Source organism: Heptranchias perlo, chromosome 16 (genome assembly GCF_035084215.1).
Source record: "Heptranchias perlo isolate sHepPer1 chromosome 16, sHepPer1.hap1, whole genome shotgun sequence".
Lineage (NCBI taxonomy): Eukaryota > Metazoa > Chordata > Chondrichthyes > Hexanchiformes > Hexanchidae > Heptranchias > Heptranchias perlo.
The window spans coordinates 7,219,281-7,231,624 of record NC_090340.1 but is presented as its reverse complement, the minus strand read 5'-3'; the positions used below and the strand labels follow the sequence as shown (position 1 = coordinate 7,231,624).

The following is a 12,344-nucleotide window of genomic DNA, read 5'->3' as shown; positions in this document are numbered from 1 at the left end:
TCTACTTTGAATGCTGCCAATATTTTAAGTACCTGCTCTTTATCTATTTTTATCCTATCCAATTTCTCTACAACTTCCTCCTTTACTGTGACATTGGCAGCATCCTCTTCTCTGGCGAAGATGGATGCAAAGAATTCATTTGGTATCTCAGCCACGCCCTCTCGCTCCACAAGAAGACCTAGTTTTTGGTCCCGAAACGGCCCCACCCTTCCTTTGACTACCATTTTACTACTTATATGTTTGTAAAGGACTTTTGGGTTCCCTTTATGTTACCCGCTAATCTATTCTCATACACTCTCTTTAACCCTCTTATTTCCTTTATCAGTTCTCCTTTGTACTTTCTGTATTCGACTTGGCTCTCCACCGCATTATGAGCCTGATCCCCATTCAACTCACTGAAATTAGTTCTCCTCCAGTTAAGTATTTTCACGTTTGATTGTTCCTTGTCCTTTTCCATAACTATTCTAAACCTAATGATATTATGATCATTGTTTCCCAAACACGTCCTCACTGAAACATGCTCCACCTGCCCCACTTCATTCCCAGAACCAGATCTAGTTCCTCATTGGGCTGGAAACATACTGATCAAGAAAGTTATCTTGTACACATATCAGGAATTACTCCCCCTCTTTGTTCTTAACACTGTTATTTTCCCAGTCTAAATTCTTGCACCTTACTGAAATTTGCCTCCAAATTTGCTCCTCTATCTCCATCCCACTATTTGGTGGCCATAGTATACACCCAGCAGCGTAAAGCTCCTCTATTTTGTTCCTTAATTCAAACCAAATAGATTCTGTCTTTGAACCCTCAACTACATCATCCCTTTCCGGTGCTGTAACAGTATCTTTGATCAATACTGCCCCCCACCCTTTTATTTCCATCTCCATCTTTCCTGAATATTTTGTAGCCAGGAATATTAAGTTCCCAATCATCCCCAAGTTTGAGCCCGATCTCTGTTACTGCCATTATATCATAATCCCATATGGCAATTTGTGCCTGTAGCTCACCAGCCTTATTTCCATGCATTTATGCACATGCACACCAAACTCATTCTAGTCTGCCTCGCATTTCCCTCCTGGCTGAATCCTCCTATTTCTGAACTACTCTTTATTCTAATGCTGTTTGTCTCTAATGCTTTATCCACTCTCACTCTCTAACCAGTATTCAGTGAATACTGGTGATGGAGAGGGTTCCTCTGCAGAGTGCAGCCAGAGCCAAGTCCCCAGCACCATGGTTGGCTCAGCTGTACGGCGGGGGGGGGAGGAGAAAGGTCAGGAAAGCAATAGTGATTGGGGATTCTATAGCCAGGGGAGCGGACGGGCGTTTCTGCGGCGGCAGACATGATTTCAGGATGGTATGTTGCCTCCCTAGTGCCAGGGTCAAGGATGTCACTGAGCGGCTTCAAAACATTCTGGGGATGGGAGGGTGTACCGCCAGAGTTCATGGTGCATATTGGTACCAACGACATAGGTAGAAAGAGGGATGAGGTCCTGCAGGCAGATTTTAAGGAGTTAGGAAAGAGATTAAGAAGCAGGACCTCAAAGGTAGTAATCTCCAGATCACTCCCAGTGCCATGCACTAGTGAATATAGAAATTGGAGGATAGAGCAGATGAATGCGTGGCTGGAGAGATGGTGCAGGAGGGAGGGTGTTAGATTCCTGGGGCATTGGGACCAGTTCTGGGGGAGGTGGGACCTGTACAGGCCGGACGGGTTACACCTCAATGGAGCTGGGATCAATGTCCTCGTGGGGAGGTTCATTAGTGCTGTGGGGGGGGGGGCGGTTTAAACTAATTTGGCAGTGGGATGGGCACCAGGATGTAGCAATGGAAAGGGGAAACAAGGGGCACAAAGAATCGGAGAAGAAAAATAGCACTAAAGCAAGTAATAGTCCAGTATTTGGTGGGATCAGGCTAAGCGACAGAACAAGAAAGTCTAAGACTGGTTTACAGAGCATGTGTGTGAATGCTCAAAGTGTGGTAAACAAGGTTGGTGAGCTGCAGGCGCAATTAGCCACATGGGAATGTGATGCCATGGTGATAACGGAGACCTGGCTCAAAAAAGGGCAGGATTGGGTACTAAATATTCCTGGATACAAGGTGTTCAGAAAAGATAGGGAAGGAAAGAAAGGAGGGGAGATGGCAGTATTGATTAAGGAGAATATTGCAGTACTGGAGAGAGAGGATGTCCTGGAGGGGTCAAGGACAGAATCTATTTGGTTAGAGTTAAGAAACAATAGAGGTGCCATTACACCACTGGGTGTATTCTATGGGCCACCAACTAGTGGGAAGGATATAGTGGAGCAAATTTGCAGGAAAATTACAAAGAGGTGCAAAAGCTATAGATTATTGATGACTGGGGACTTCAACTATTCTAATATAGATTGGGATAACAATAATAATATAAGGGGCACAGAGGGGGAGGAATTTTTGAAATGTGTCCAGGGATAACTTTCTTAACCAGAACGTTTCCGGCCCAAGGAGGAAGGAGGCTTTGCTGGATTTGGTTCGAAGGAATGAGATGGGCCAAGTGGATCAAGTGTCAGTGGGAGAGCATTTGGGGAACAGCGATCATATTATCATAAGGTTTAGAATAGCTATGGAAAAGGACATGGCCCACTCTAAAGTAAAAATACTTAATTGGAGAAGGGCCAATTTCAATGGGATGGGAACAGATCTGGCCTGGGTAAATTGGAATCAAAGATTGGCAGGCAAAACTGTAATTGAACAATGGGCGGCCTTTAAGGAGGAGATGGTTCGGGGAGTGTCCAGGCACATTCCCACGAGGCAGAAAGGTGGGGCAATTAAAGCCAGAACTCCCTGGATGACAAAAGAGATAGTGAGTAAGATGAAACGGAAAAAAGGGGCGTATGACAGACACAAGTGAGAACCAGGCAGAATATAGAAAGTTCAGAGGGGAAGTGAAAAAGGAAATAAGAGGGGCAAAGAGAGAGTATGAGAATAGACTAGCGGCCAACATAAAAGGGAATCCAAAGATCTTCAACAGGCAAGGAAACAGTAAACTGGTAGTAAGAGGCGGGGTGGGGCTGATTAGGGATCATAAAGGAGATCTACTCATAGAGGCAGAGGGTATGGCCGAGGTACTAAATGAGTACCTGTCTTTACCAAGGAAGAAGATGCTGCCAGAGTTTCAGTAAAGGAAAATGTAGTTGAGCTGCTGGATGGGCTAAAAATTGATAAAGAAAAGGTAAGTCACCCGGTCCAGAAGGGATGCAATTTAGGTTGCTGAGGGAAGTAACCGTGGAAATTGTGGAGGTACTGGCCATAATCTTCCAAACATGAGTAGATATGGGGGTGGTGCCAGAGGACTGGAGAATTGCAAATGTTACACCCTTGTTCAAAACAGGGTGTAAGGATAGACCCAGTAACTATAGGCCTGTCAGTTTAACCTCAGTGGTGAGGAAACTTTTAGAAACCATAATCTGGGACAGAATTAACAGTTACTTGGACACGGGTGGATTGATTAGGGAAAGCCAGCATGGATTCGCTAAAGGCAAATTGTGTTTAACTAACCTGATAGAGTTTTTTGATGAGGTCACAGAGAGGGTAGATGAGGGCAATGCAGTTGATGTGGTGTATATGGACTTTCATAAGGCGTTTGATAAAGTGTCGCATGGTAGGCTTATCATCAAGATTGTGGCCCATGGAATAAAGGGGGCAGTACTTGCATACAGAATTGGCTAAGGGACAGAAAACAGAGAATAGCGGTGAATGTTTGTTTTTCGGACTGGAGGGTGGTGTACAGTGGTGTTCCCCAGCAGTCAGTGCTGGGACCACTGCTTTTCTTGATATATATTAATGATTTGGACTTGGGTGTACAGGGCACAATTTCAAAATCTGCAGATGACACAAATCTTGGAAGGGTAGTAAATAGTGAGGAGGATAACGATAGACTTCAAGAGGATATAGACAGGCTGGTGGCATCGGTGGACATGTGGCAGATGAAATTTAACACAACAAAATGCGAAGTGATACATTTCGGTAAGAAGAATGAGGAGAGGCAATATAAACCAGAAGGCACAACTCTAAAAGGGGTTACAGGAACAGAGAGATCGGGGGGTATATGTGCACAAATCGTTGAAGGTGGCAGGGCAGTTTGAGAAAGCGGTTTTAAAAGCATAAGGCATCCTGGGCTTTATAAATAGAGGCATACAATACAAAAGTATGGAAGTCATGATGAACCTTTATAAAACACTGGTTCAGCCACAACTGGAGTATTATGTCCAGTTCTGGGCACCGCACTTCAGGAAAGATGTGAAGGCCTGAGAGAGGGTGCAGAATAGATTTACTAGAATGATTCCAGGGATGAGGGACTTTAGTTACATGGATAGACTGGAGAAGCTGGGCTTGTTCTCTTTGGAACAGAGATGGTTGCGAGGAGATTTGATACAGGTATTCAAAATCATGAAGGATCTAGACAGAGTAGATAGAGAGAAACTGTTCTCATTGGCGGAAGGGTCAAGGACCAGAGGACATAGATTTGAGGTGATTGGCAAAAGAACCAAAGGTGACCTGAGGAAAAACTTTTTCACACAGCGAGTGGTTAGGATCTGGAATGCACTGCCCGAGGGGGTGGTGGAGGCAGATTCAATCATGGCCTTCAAAAGGGAACTAGATAAGAGCTTAAAAGGAAAAGAAATTGCAGGGCTGCGGGGTAGGGTGGGGAAGTGGGACTAGCTGGATTGATCTTGCATAGAGGCAGCGCGGACTCGATGGGCCGAATGGCCTTCTTTCGTGCTGTAATCTTTCTATGATTCCATGCCAAGTTAGCTAAAACCCTCCCTCACAGCAGCAGTGAATCTCCCCACAAGGACATTGGTTCCAGTTCTGTTGAGGTGCAATCCTTCCTTCTTGTACAGATTCCATTCGCAATCCCTCAGATAATGAAGCAGTCCGTGCCCACATACAGCAAGACCTGGACAACATCCAGGCTTGGGCTGATAAGTGGCAAGTAACATTCGCGCCAGACAAGTGCCAGGCAATGACCATCTCCAACAAGAGTCTAACCACCTCCCCTTGACAATCAACGGCATTACCATTGCCGAATCCTCCACCATCAACATCCTGAGGGTCACCACTGACCAGAAACTTAACTGGATCAGCCAAATAAATACTGTGGCTACAAGAGCAGGTCAGAGGCTGGGTATTCTGCGGCGAGTGACTCACCTCCTGACTCCCCAAAGCCTTTCTACCATGCAGAAGGCACAAGTCAGGAGTGTGATGGAATACTCTCCACTTGCCTGGATGAGTGCAGCTCCAACAACACTCAAGAAGCTCGACACTATCCAGGACAAAGCAGCCGCTTGATTGGCACCCCATCCACCACCCTAAACATTCAATCCCTTCACCACCAGTGCACCGTGGCTGCAGTGTGTACCATCCACAGGATGCACTGCAGCAACTCGCCAAGGCTTCTTCGACAGCACCTCCCAAACCCGCAACCTGTACCACCTAGAAAGACGATGGCAGCAGGCACATGGGAACAACACCACTTGCACGTTCCCCTCCAAGTCACACATCATCCCGACTTGGAAATATATCGCCGTTCCTTTATCGTCGCTGGGTCAAAACCCTTCCTAACAGCATTGTGGGAGAACCTTCACCACACGGACTGCAGTGGTTCAAGAAGACGGCTCTCCACCTTCTGAAGGGCAGTTAGGGATGGGCAATAAATGCTGGCCTTGCCAGCGACGCTCAGATCCCATAAAAGAATTTTAAAAAAGGTCCCTCCTGCCTCAGAACTGGTCCCTCCTGCACGATTTCTCCAGGCTCATATTAACCTGTCTTATCTTACTGCACCTATATTCACGAGCATGTGGCACTGGGACTAATCCAGAGATTACCACCTTTTAAATCCTGCTCTTTAACTTCCTCCCTAGCTCCTGACAATGGATCCAACGTGGACTACGACTTCTGGCTGTTCCCTTTCCCCCTGCAGAATGTTCTGCACCCGTTTCGTGATATCCTTTACCCTGGCACCAGAGAGGCAACACACTATGCAAGACTCATGTCAGTGGTTGCAGAAACGCCTTTCTATCCCCCTGACTATTGAATCCCCTCTAACAACTGCATGTCTACACTTTGCTGTGCCCTCTTGTGCAGCCCTTTTCCCCATGGTGGCATGGATTTGCTCTGGACTGCATATCTTCGAGGTGTCGTCACCCTCACTGCACCCTTTAGCACTGAAAAACAGTTTGTGAACGCCATACTGCCTGGAGGATTTCTCCCCTGCCACATGGCCACCCCCTTGCTATCCTGAACTCTCCGTGGCTGTGGGGTGACCACCTCCTGGAATGTATGGATCCAAGAAATACTCTGCTTCCCCTATGCCCTGCAGTGACTCGGGCTCCCCCTCATGCTCAGAAACACTGAGCTCGAGCAGCCGGAAGCACTTCCTCCACACGTAGTTATCCAGGACACATGGCACAGGAATTGCAGGCAATGGGTCTCGGCTGTCCCATCATTTACTTAAATGTCCATCTACTTATGTTATATAGATGCTTTAGTTTCGTACCCCCTTAACTTCTGTTTATTAATTATTTATGTATACCAGATTTTTATTTAATGCAATTCAGATCCCTTTAATGTTGGTATCTTCTGCTCAGTTAATTTGATCCCCTTAGATTTAATTAATTACTCTGATTATTTGTTTATATATTTCCTTATTTACTGTTGTCCATTGGTTTAAATTACTCAGCACCTCCTTCCTTCACTGCACCTAATTCTCACTCTCACCAAGTTCCTGTTTTGAACTCCTCACTCCGTTTTGCAATTCACCCTCATTTATGCCTTTCAGACGCACAGCATTTTCCACTGGTCAGCAACCTCGAGCCACACAATAATTAACACCTAATCAGTGACCTTACAATTGATTGACAGTTAACTGCCAACTGACTTGCAGTTTTTTAATGTTGGGAAACTAAGTTCAATTTCAGTTTGATAAAACACACTTCAGTACTACTTACCCAGTGAAATACTTACCTACTAAACCAGTGAATTCCCACTCTCACCAAATTCCCGTTTTAAAGTCCTCACTCTGTTTTGCAATTCACTCTGCTTAGAAGTTCACTCTGTGTTCGAGCCCTAGGGCTAACAACTAGCTCCTGTATCATGTTGGAATACTTATTGGAGAATCTGTGGGATGCCCAACATATTCTATTGACACCTTAGAAGGTGGAAAAATACCATCACTAGATCATTATGTATGGGCTAAACTATGAATCATATTTATTTACAGTTAAAAATGTGCACAGAAGCAGGAAGATCAGCAAGGTACTATACAGTACAATAATCAAACCTGTAAATACAGGCTGCTTTAAAAAAAAATCAAGTCAATTTTTCTTACAACTTACATAGAGTCTACAGCACAGAAACAGGCCATTCGGCCCAACTGGTAATGCTCCACACAAGCCTCCTCCTACACCTCTTCATCTATCCCTATCAGCATATCTTTCTATTTATTTCTCCCTCGTGTGTTTATCTAGCTTCCTCTTAAAGGCATCTATGCTATTTGCCTCAACTACTCCTTGTGGTAGCGCATTCCACATTTTTACCACTCTTTGGATAAAGAAGTTTCTCCTGAATTCCCTATTGGATTTATTAGTGACTCTCTTATATTTATCACCTGTAGTTTTGGACACCCCCACAAGTGGAAACATTTTCTCTACGTAAACCCTTTCCTGATCTTAAAAACATTTAATGCAGTCACTCCTCAGCCTTGTCTTGGCGAATTCTGAGAGAGAAAGAAAGAACTTGTATTTATATAGCGCCTTTCACAAACTCAGGATGTCCTGGTAAGGTAATTGTTATGGAGCTCTATTTACCCCCTTCAAGTACAGAAAAGTGATGACCATGAGAAAGTTCCTAGATTATAAGGATGTTTTATTTTCCTTTGAAGTTCAAACAATATCCCTGCAGAAGTCAAGCAACCAAAATGCTAACAGTTTTATCATTTTAGTCAGCAATAGGAGGGTAGCCTGGAACTACTGGCTTCATTGTCCTTAATAGCTGTCTTGTTTGACAGCTGACAGTAACTGGAAATTGCAATTTGTTTGACACGTGGCGTGTATGCTTTGAGAATACAGGGAAAATTGAGTGAATACGAGATCCTCTCAGTTCGCATGTTCAGAATCTGCAAGTGCACTAGTTGTTCCTTTCGAGGCGGAAGGTATTTGGGAATTGTGACGATTACACAGCAATATATTATTGCACGCTGTTACTTTCGGTAGGAATAATCTCACCGCTGTTAGGATTTTTGTTCTCTTTTCTTGCCTGTTTTCTCGCCTTGTTCTCTCCCGAAAGTGTTATCGTTGTCTCTCTACTGTTCCACAGACACAGCGATCCTGTTACCTCACCCAAGGGGCCATACGTGACCCAAGACGATGGGGAGGGATCAGAGCCGAGTCTGATTCTGCCCTCACCTCATGCCCATTAATGCACACTTCCTGCAAGGTTACTGGCTCTGGATCAAGGGCAGGAACCCTGGCTGACTTTCCCCTCCCTAAACCAGGGCACTGCAGTTAATTGTAACAACTCTACCACTGGCCCAGCTGAGAACAGCTAACTTAGCACAGCCAGTGCTATTGAACCTGCAAACGTCCTGGTCTGAATGGCTGATTCTTTTTTTAGTACATCTCTGTGAAGCACCTTGGGCTGTTTTTCTACATTAAAGGTGCTATATAAATGTAGGTTGTTGTAGCTGATCCACTGGGGAGTTCAATAATATATAGAGAATTTGATATCTTGAAACACATTAAAAATACACATGCCTTTTGTTTCTCTAAACTAAATAACAGAGCAACTGGCGAAGGACCAAGCAGAAAAGGAGAGGATTTATCTGGAAGAGTTGGGGGAAGAGGAATACGAGGCTCTGCCAGAGGAAGAGAGAGCAGCGTTTGACCGCAAACGCGCTGGTGTATTCCGAGAACGCAGGGAAAAGTGAGTGAACAAGAGATCCTCCCAGCTGTCCTGTTCAGAACTTGCTGGTGGACTCGCTACAAAGGAACACAGGAACAGGAATTTCACCCCTCGACCCTGTTCCACCATTCAATTAGATCATGGCCAATCTGTATCTTAACTCCATTTAGTCACTGTGGTTCCAAATCCCTTAATACCCTTGCCTAACAAAAATCTATCAATCTCAGATTTGAAATATCCAATTGGCCCCCAGCCTCAACAGCTTTTTGGGGAGAGAGTTCCAGATTTCCACTCCCCTTTGTGTGGAGAAGTGCTTTCTGACATCACCCCTGAACGGCCTAGCTCTAATATTAAGGTTATGCTCTCTTGTTCTGGACTCCTCCCACCAGAGGAAATAGTTTCTCTCTATCTACCCTATCAAAGGCGTAACCGATCCATTCACTGTACACTTCCAGCCCTTCAGTAACTCACAAAGTGGTCACCATTCGTACATGGAGAGTGCGCATTGGCTGGGGTTTCGACTGCGGAGGACATTACACCCCTGCCTGACCTGTCCTCATCTGGGCTGGTGCACACGCTTTTTTCAGCAGGGGTCACTAGACAGCGATCAGGACCAGAAAACCTCGCTGGCTGTTCCTCCTCCTCACCGCAGGGGTGCTGCAGCCAATAACAGCGTCCTTGCCACTGCTCCAGCTGAGGTCAGCTAACTCCACGCAGAGTGGGGAATGAACCGGCATTCTTCACGGTCTGGTTCTGTGCAATACCAACTTATGCCGTGGGGGGGAACAACTCATTTTTTGTTCAGTAAAATCTATAGACTAAATTTGGATGGTCACCCTATTCTAGAGTGATACAACATTGGTAGGTACATGAAGCTCGAAGTCATGAAGCCCAATTGAGCCTAAAACGAGATTGTGATTATACGATTGCCCCTCTGAAGCTATGAATTTTCTTGACTAATTCTATATATACCCAGAATTTTTGTAGAACTGTTCCACAGGTCTGATAGTATGCAGGGTTCCCCATCATTATTGTTAAAACCTTTAAAAACCAAACACTGCCTAAATTCAATAGCATGGGTACTGATCACTGTATTCTGTGAGGATCTGTAGAACCATAGAACCATAGAAAAGATACAGCACAGAAGGGGGACATTCGGCCCATCGTGTCCACGCCGCCCATTCTAATCCCACCTTCCAGCACTCGGTCCGTAGCACTGCAGCTTACAGCACGTTAGATGCAGGTCCAGGTTCTTTTTAAAAGAGTTGAAGGTCCTTGCCTCTACCACCAATTCGGGCAGCGAATTCCATACACCCACTACCCTCTGGGTAAAAAAGCTTTTCCTCATGTCCCCTCTAATCCTTCCGCCAATCAGCTTAAATCTATGTCCTCTCGTTCTTGAACTTTCCACTAGGGGATCCAATGAATTATTAGTTCTCAAAATCCAGGTACGCTGGAACAGCTATTTTAATGGGGTTAAACAGGCCGAAACTGGTATCAGCGATCTGTAACATGGGAGCGATTTTTGCACATGGCACTGGAAATGGTTGAAGTATGTGTGGTTCATATAGATATTGGTTGGGCTGTGCCATGTTAGGGCCTCTGTGGTTATCTTTTGATCTCAGGTCTTCTTGGGTGTGAGTGGGGAAGGAGAACTGAGGGGTAGTACGTTATGGATCGGAGGTATGGAAGGGGACTGATGACTTTGAGATCTAATTGTGGGATGAGGCAAGAGGCCACTGCTTTCCCAGGCGCCCTTTTTAAGGCCAAGGATGGTGTACTGTATACCGCTGTTGCTTCACGGCCCTGTGAGGCAATCCTGCAGAGGTTGGCTCGTGGGCTGAGATCACTTATCAGGATGCTGCACCAGGCCTGACTTCACTGTACCTTTCATGAAAGTATCCTCAATGGCTCAGTGAAAAAATGCATCAAGTGCGGTGGTGCTGAGATATTTAGACCAGAAGATTTTAGGCTGCACCTCTGCTCTTTGCTGAGTTAGCTGGTCTCAGCTGGGGTGGTCCCATTGACTTTGCTACCTTGGGCTAGGGAGGAGAAACGTTGGTCAGGGTCTTTGCTCATGATTGCTATCCAGTGTCCCCTGCTCAAAAATGTGCAGGGTGAGAGCTGCAGTCATCCCAATACAAAGTGCAGCAGTCCATCAAATGTTTCAACTATACTTTTTCCCGTAAGACCAGGGATGGCTCACATACATCCTTCAGCATGATCCCTATTTATAATACTTGCATTTAAATTCTGTGGGGTAGAAATTCCATTTCCGCGCTCTTGTCGGCCAGTGATTTCCTGGCAACTCACTTTAATGGACAAATGGTTAAAGGATTTAATAGGGTGGATAGAGAGAAACTATTTCCTCTGGCAGGGGAGTCCAGGATAAGGGGTCATCATAAATTTAGAGCTAGGCCGTTCAGGGTTATATCAGAAAGCACTTTTTCACATAAAGGGTAGTGGAAATCTGGAATTCTCTCCTCCACAAAGCTGTTGAGGCTGGGGGGTCAATTGAAAAATTGAGATTGATAGATTTTGTTACGCAAGGGTATTAAGGGTTTCTAAGGCGGGTAGATGGAGTTAAGATACAGATCAGCCATGATCTAATTGAATGGTGGAAAAGGCTTGAGGGGCTGAATGGCCTCCTCCTGTTCCTATATTCCTAGAAAATCGTGGGCCGGCGAGTGCGGCAGTGGAATTCCTGAGTCTGACCTTTTGTGGAAGCTGAGTCAATATCAGCTGACATACAGTAATGAATGTAGAGTTCTTAGACTCTGGCATGCAATAAGAGTGCAGAGGTGAATGGTGAAAAGCTCGAAACAGTGGAGGTCCAAACAGACTTAGGGGTCCAGGTACATAAATCATTAAAATGTCATGGACAGGTACAGAAATTAATCAAAAAGGCTAATTGAATGCTGGTCTTTATATCCAGAGGACTAGAATACAAGGGGGTAGAAGTTACGCTGCAACTATACAAAGCCCTGGTTAGACCACGCCTGGAGTACTGTGTTCAGTTCCGGTCACTGCACCTTAGGAAGGATATATTGTCCTTGGAGGGAGTGCAGCGTAGATTTACTACAATGATACCTGGACTCCAAGGGTTAAATTATGAGGAGAAATTACAAAAACTATGGTTGTAGTCCCTGGAATTTAGAAGATTAAGGGGCGATTTGATCGAAATTTTCAAGATATTAAAGGGAAATGATATTAAAGGGAACCGATAGGGTAGATAGAGAGAAACCATATCTGATGGTTGAATGGAGAGTCCAGTACTAGGGGACATAGCCTAAAAATTAGAGCCAGGACTTTCAGGAGTGAAGTTAGGAAAAACTTCTACATGCAAAGGGTGGTAGAAGTTTGGAACTCTCTTCCGTAAACGGCAGTTGATGCTAGCTCAATTGTTAATT

The 12,344-nt window shown here is 45.0% G+C and overlaps 1 protein-coding gene across 1 annotated transcript in view; it reads left to right on the top strand.

Moving 5' to 3' along the window:
- The window catches only part of hydin (HYDIN axonemal central pair apparatus protein), a 1,099,250-nt gene that overhangs the window by 664,945 nt on the left and 421,961 nt on the right, over positions 1–12,344 (top strand). The window contains exon 48 of the mRNA XM_067997614.1: positions 8,814–8,955. Within this exon, the coding sequence (XP_067853715.1) occupies positions 8,814–8,955 (142 nt within the window). The remainder of the gene's footprint in view (positions 1–8,813; positions 8,956–12,344) is intronic.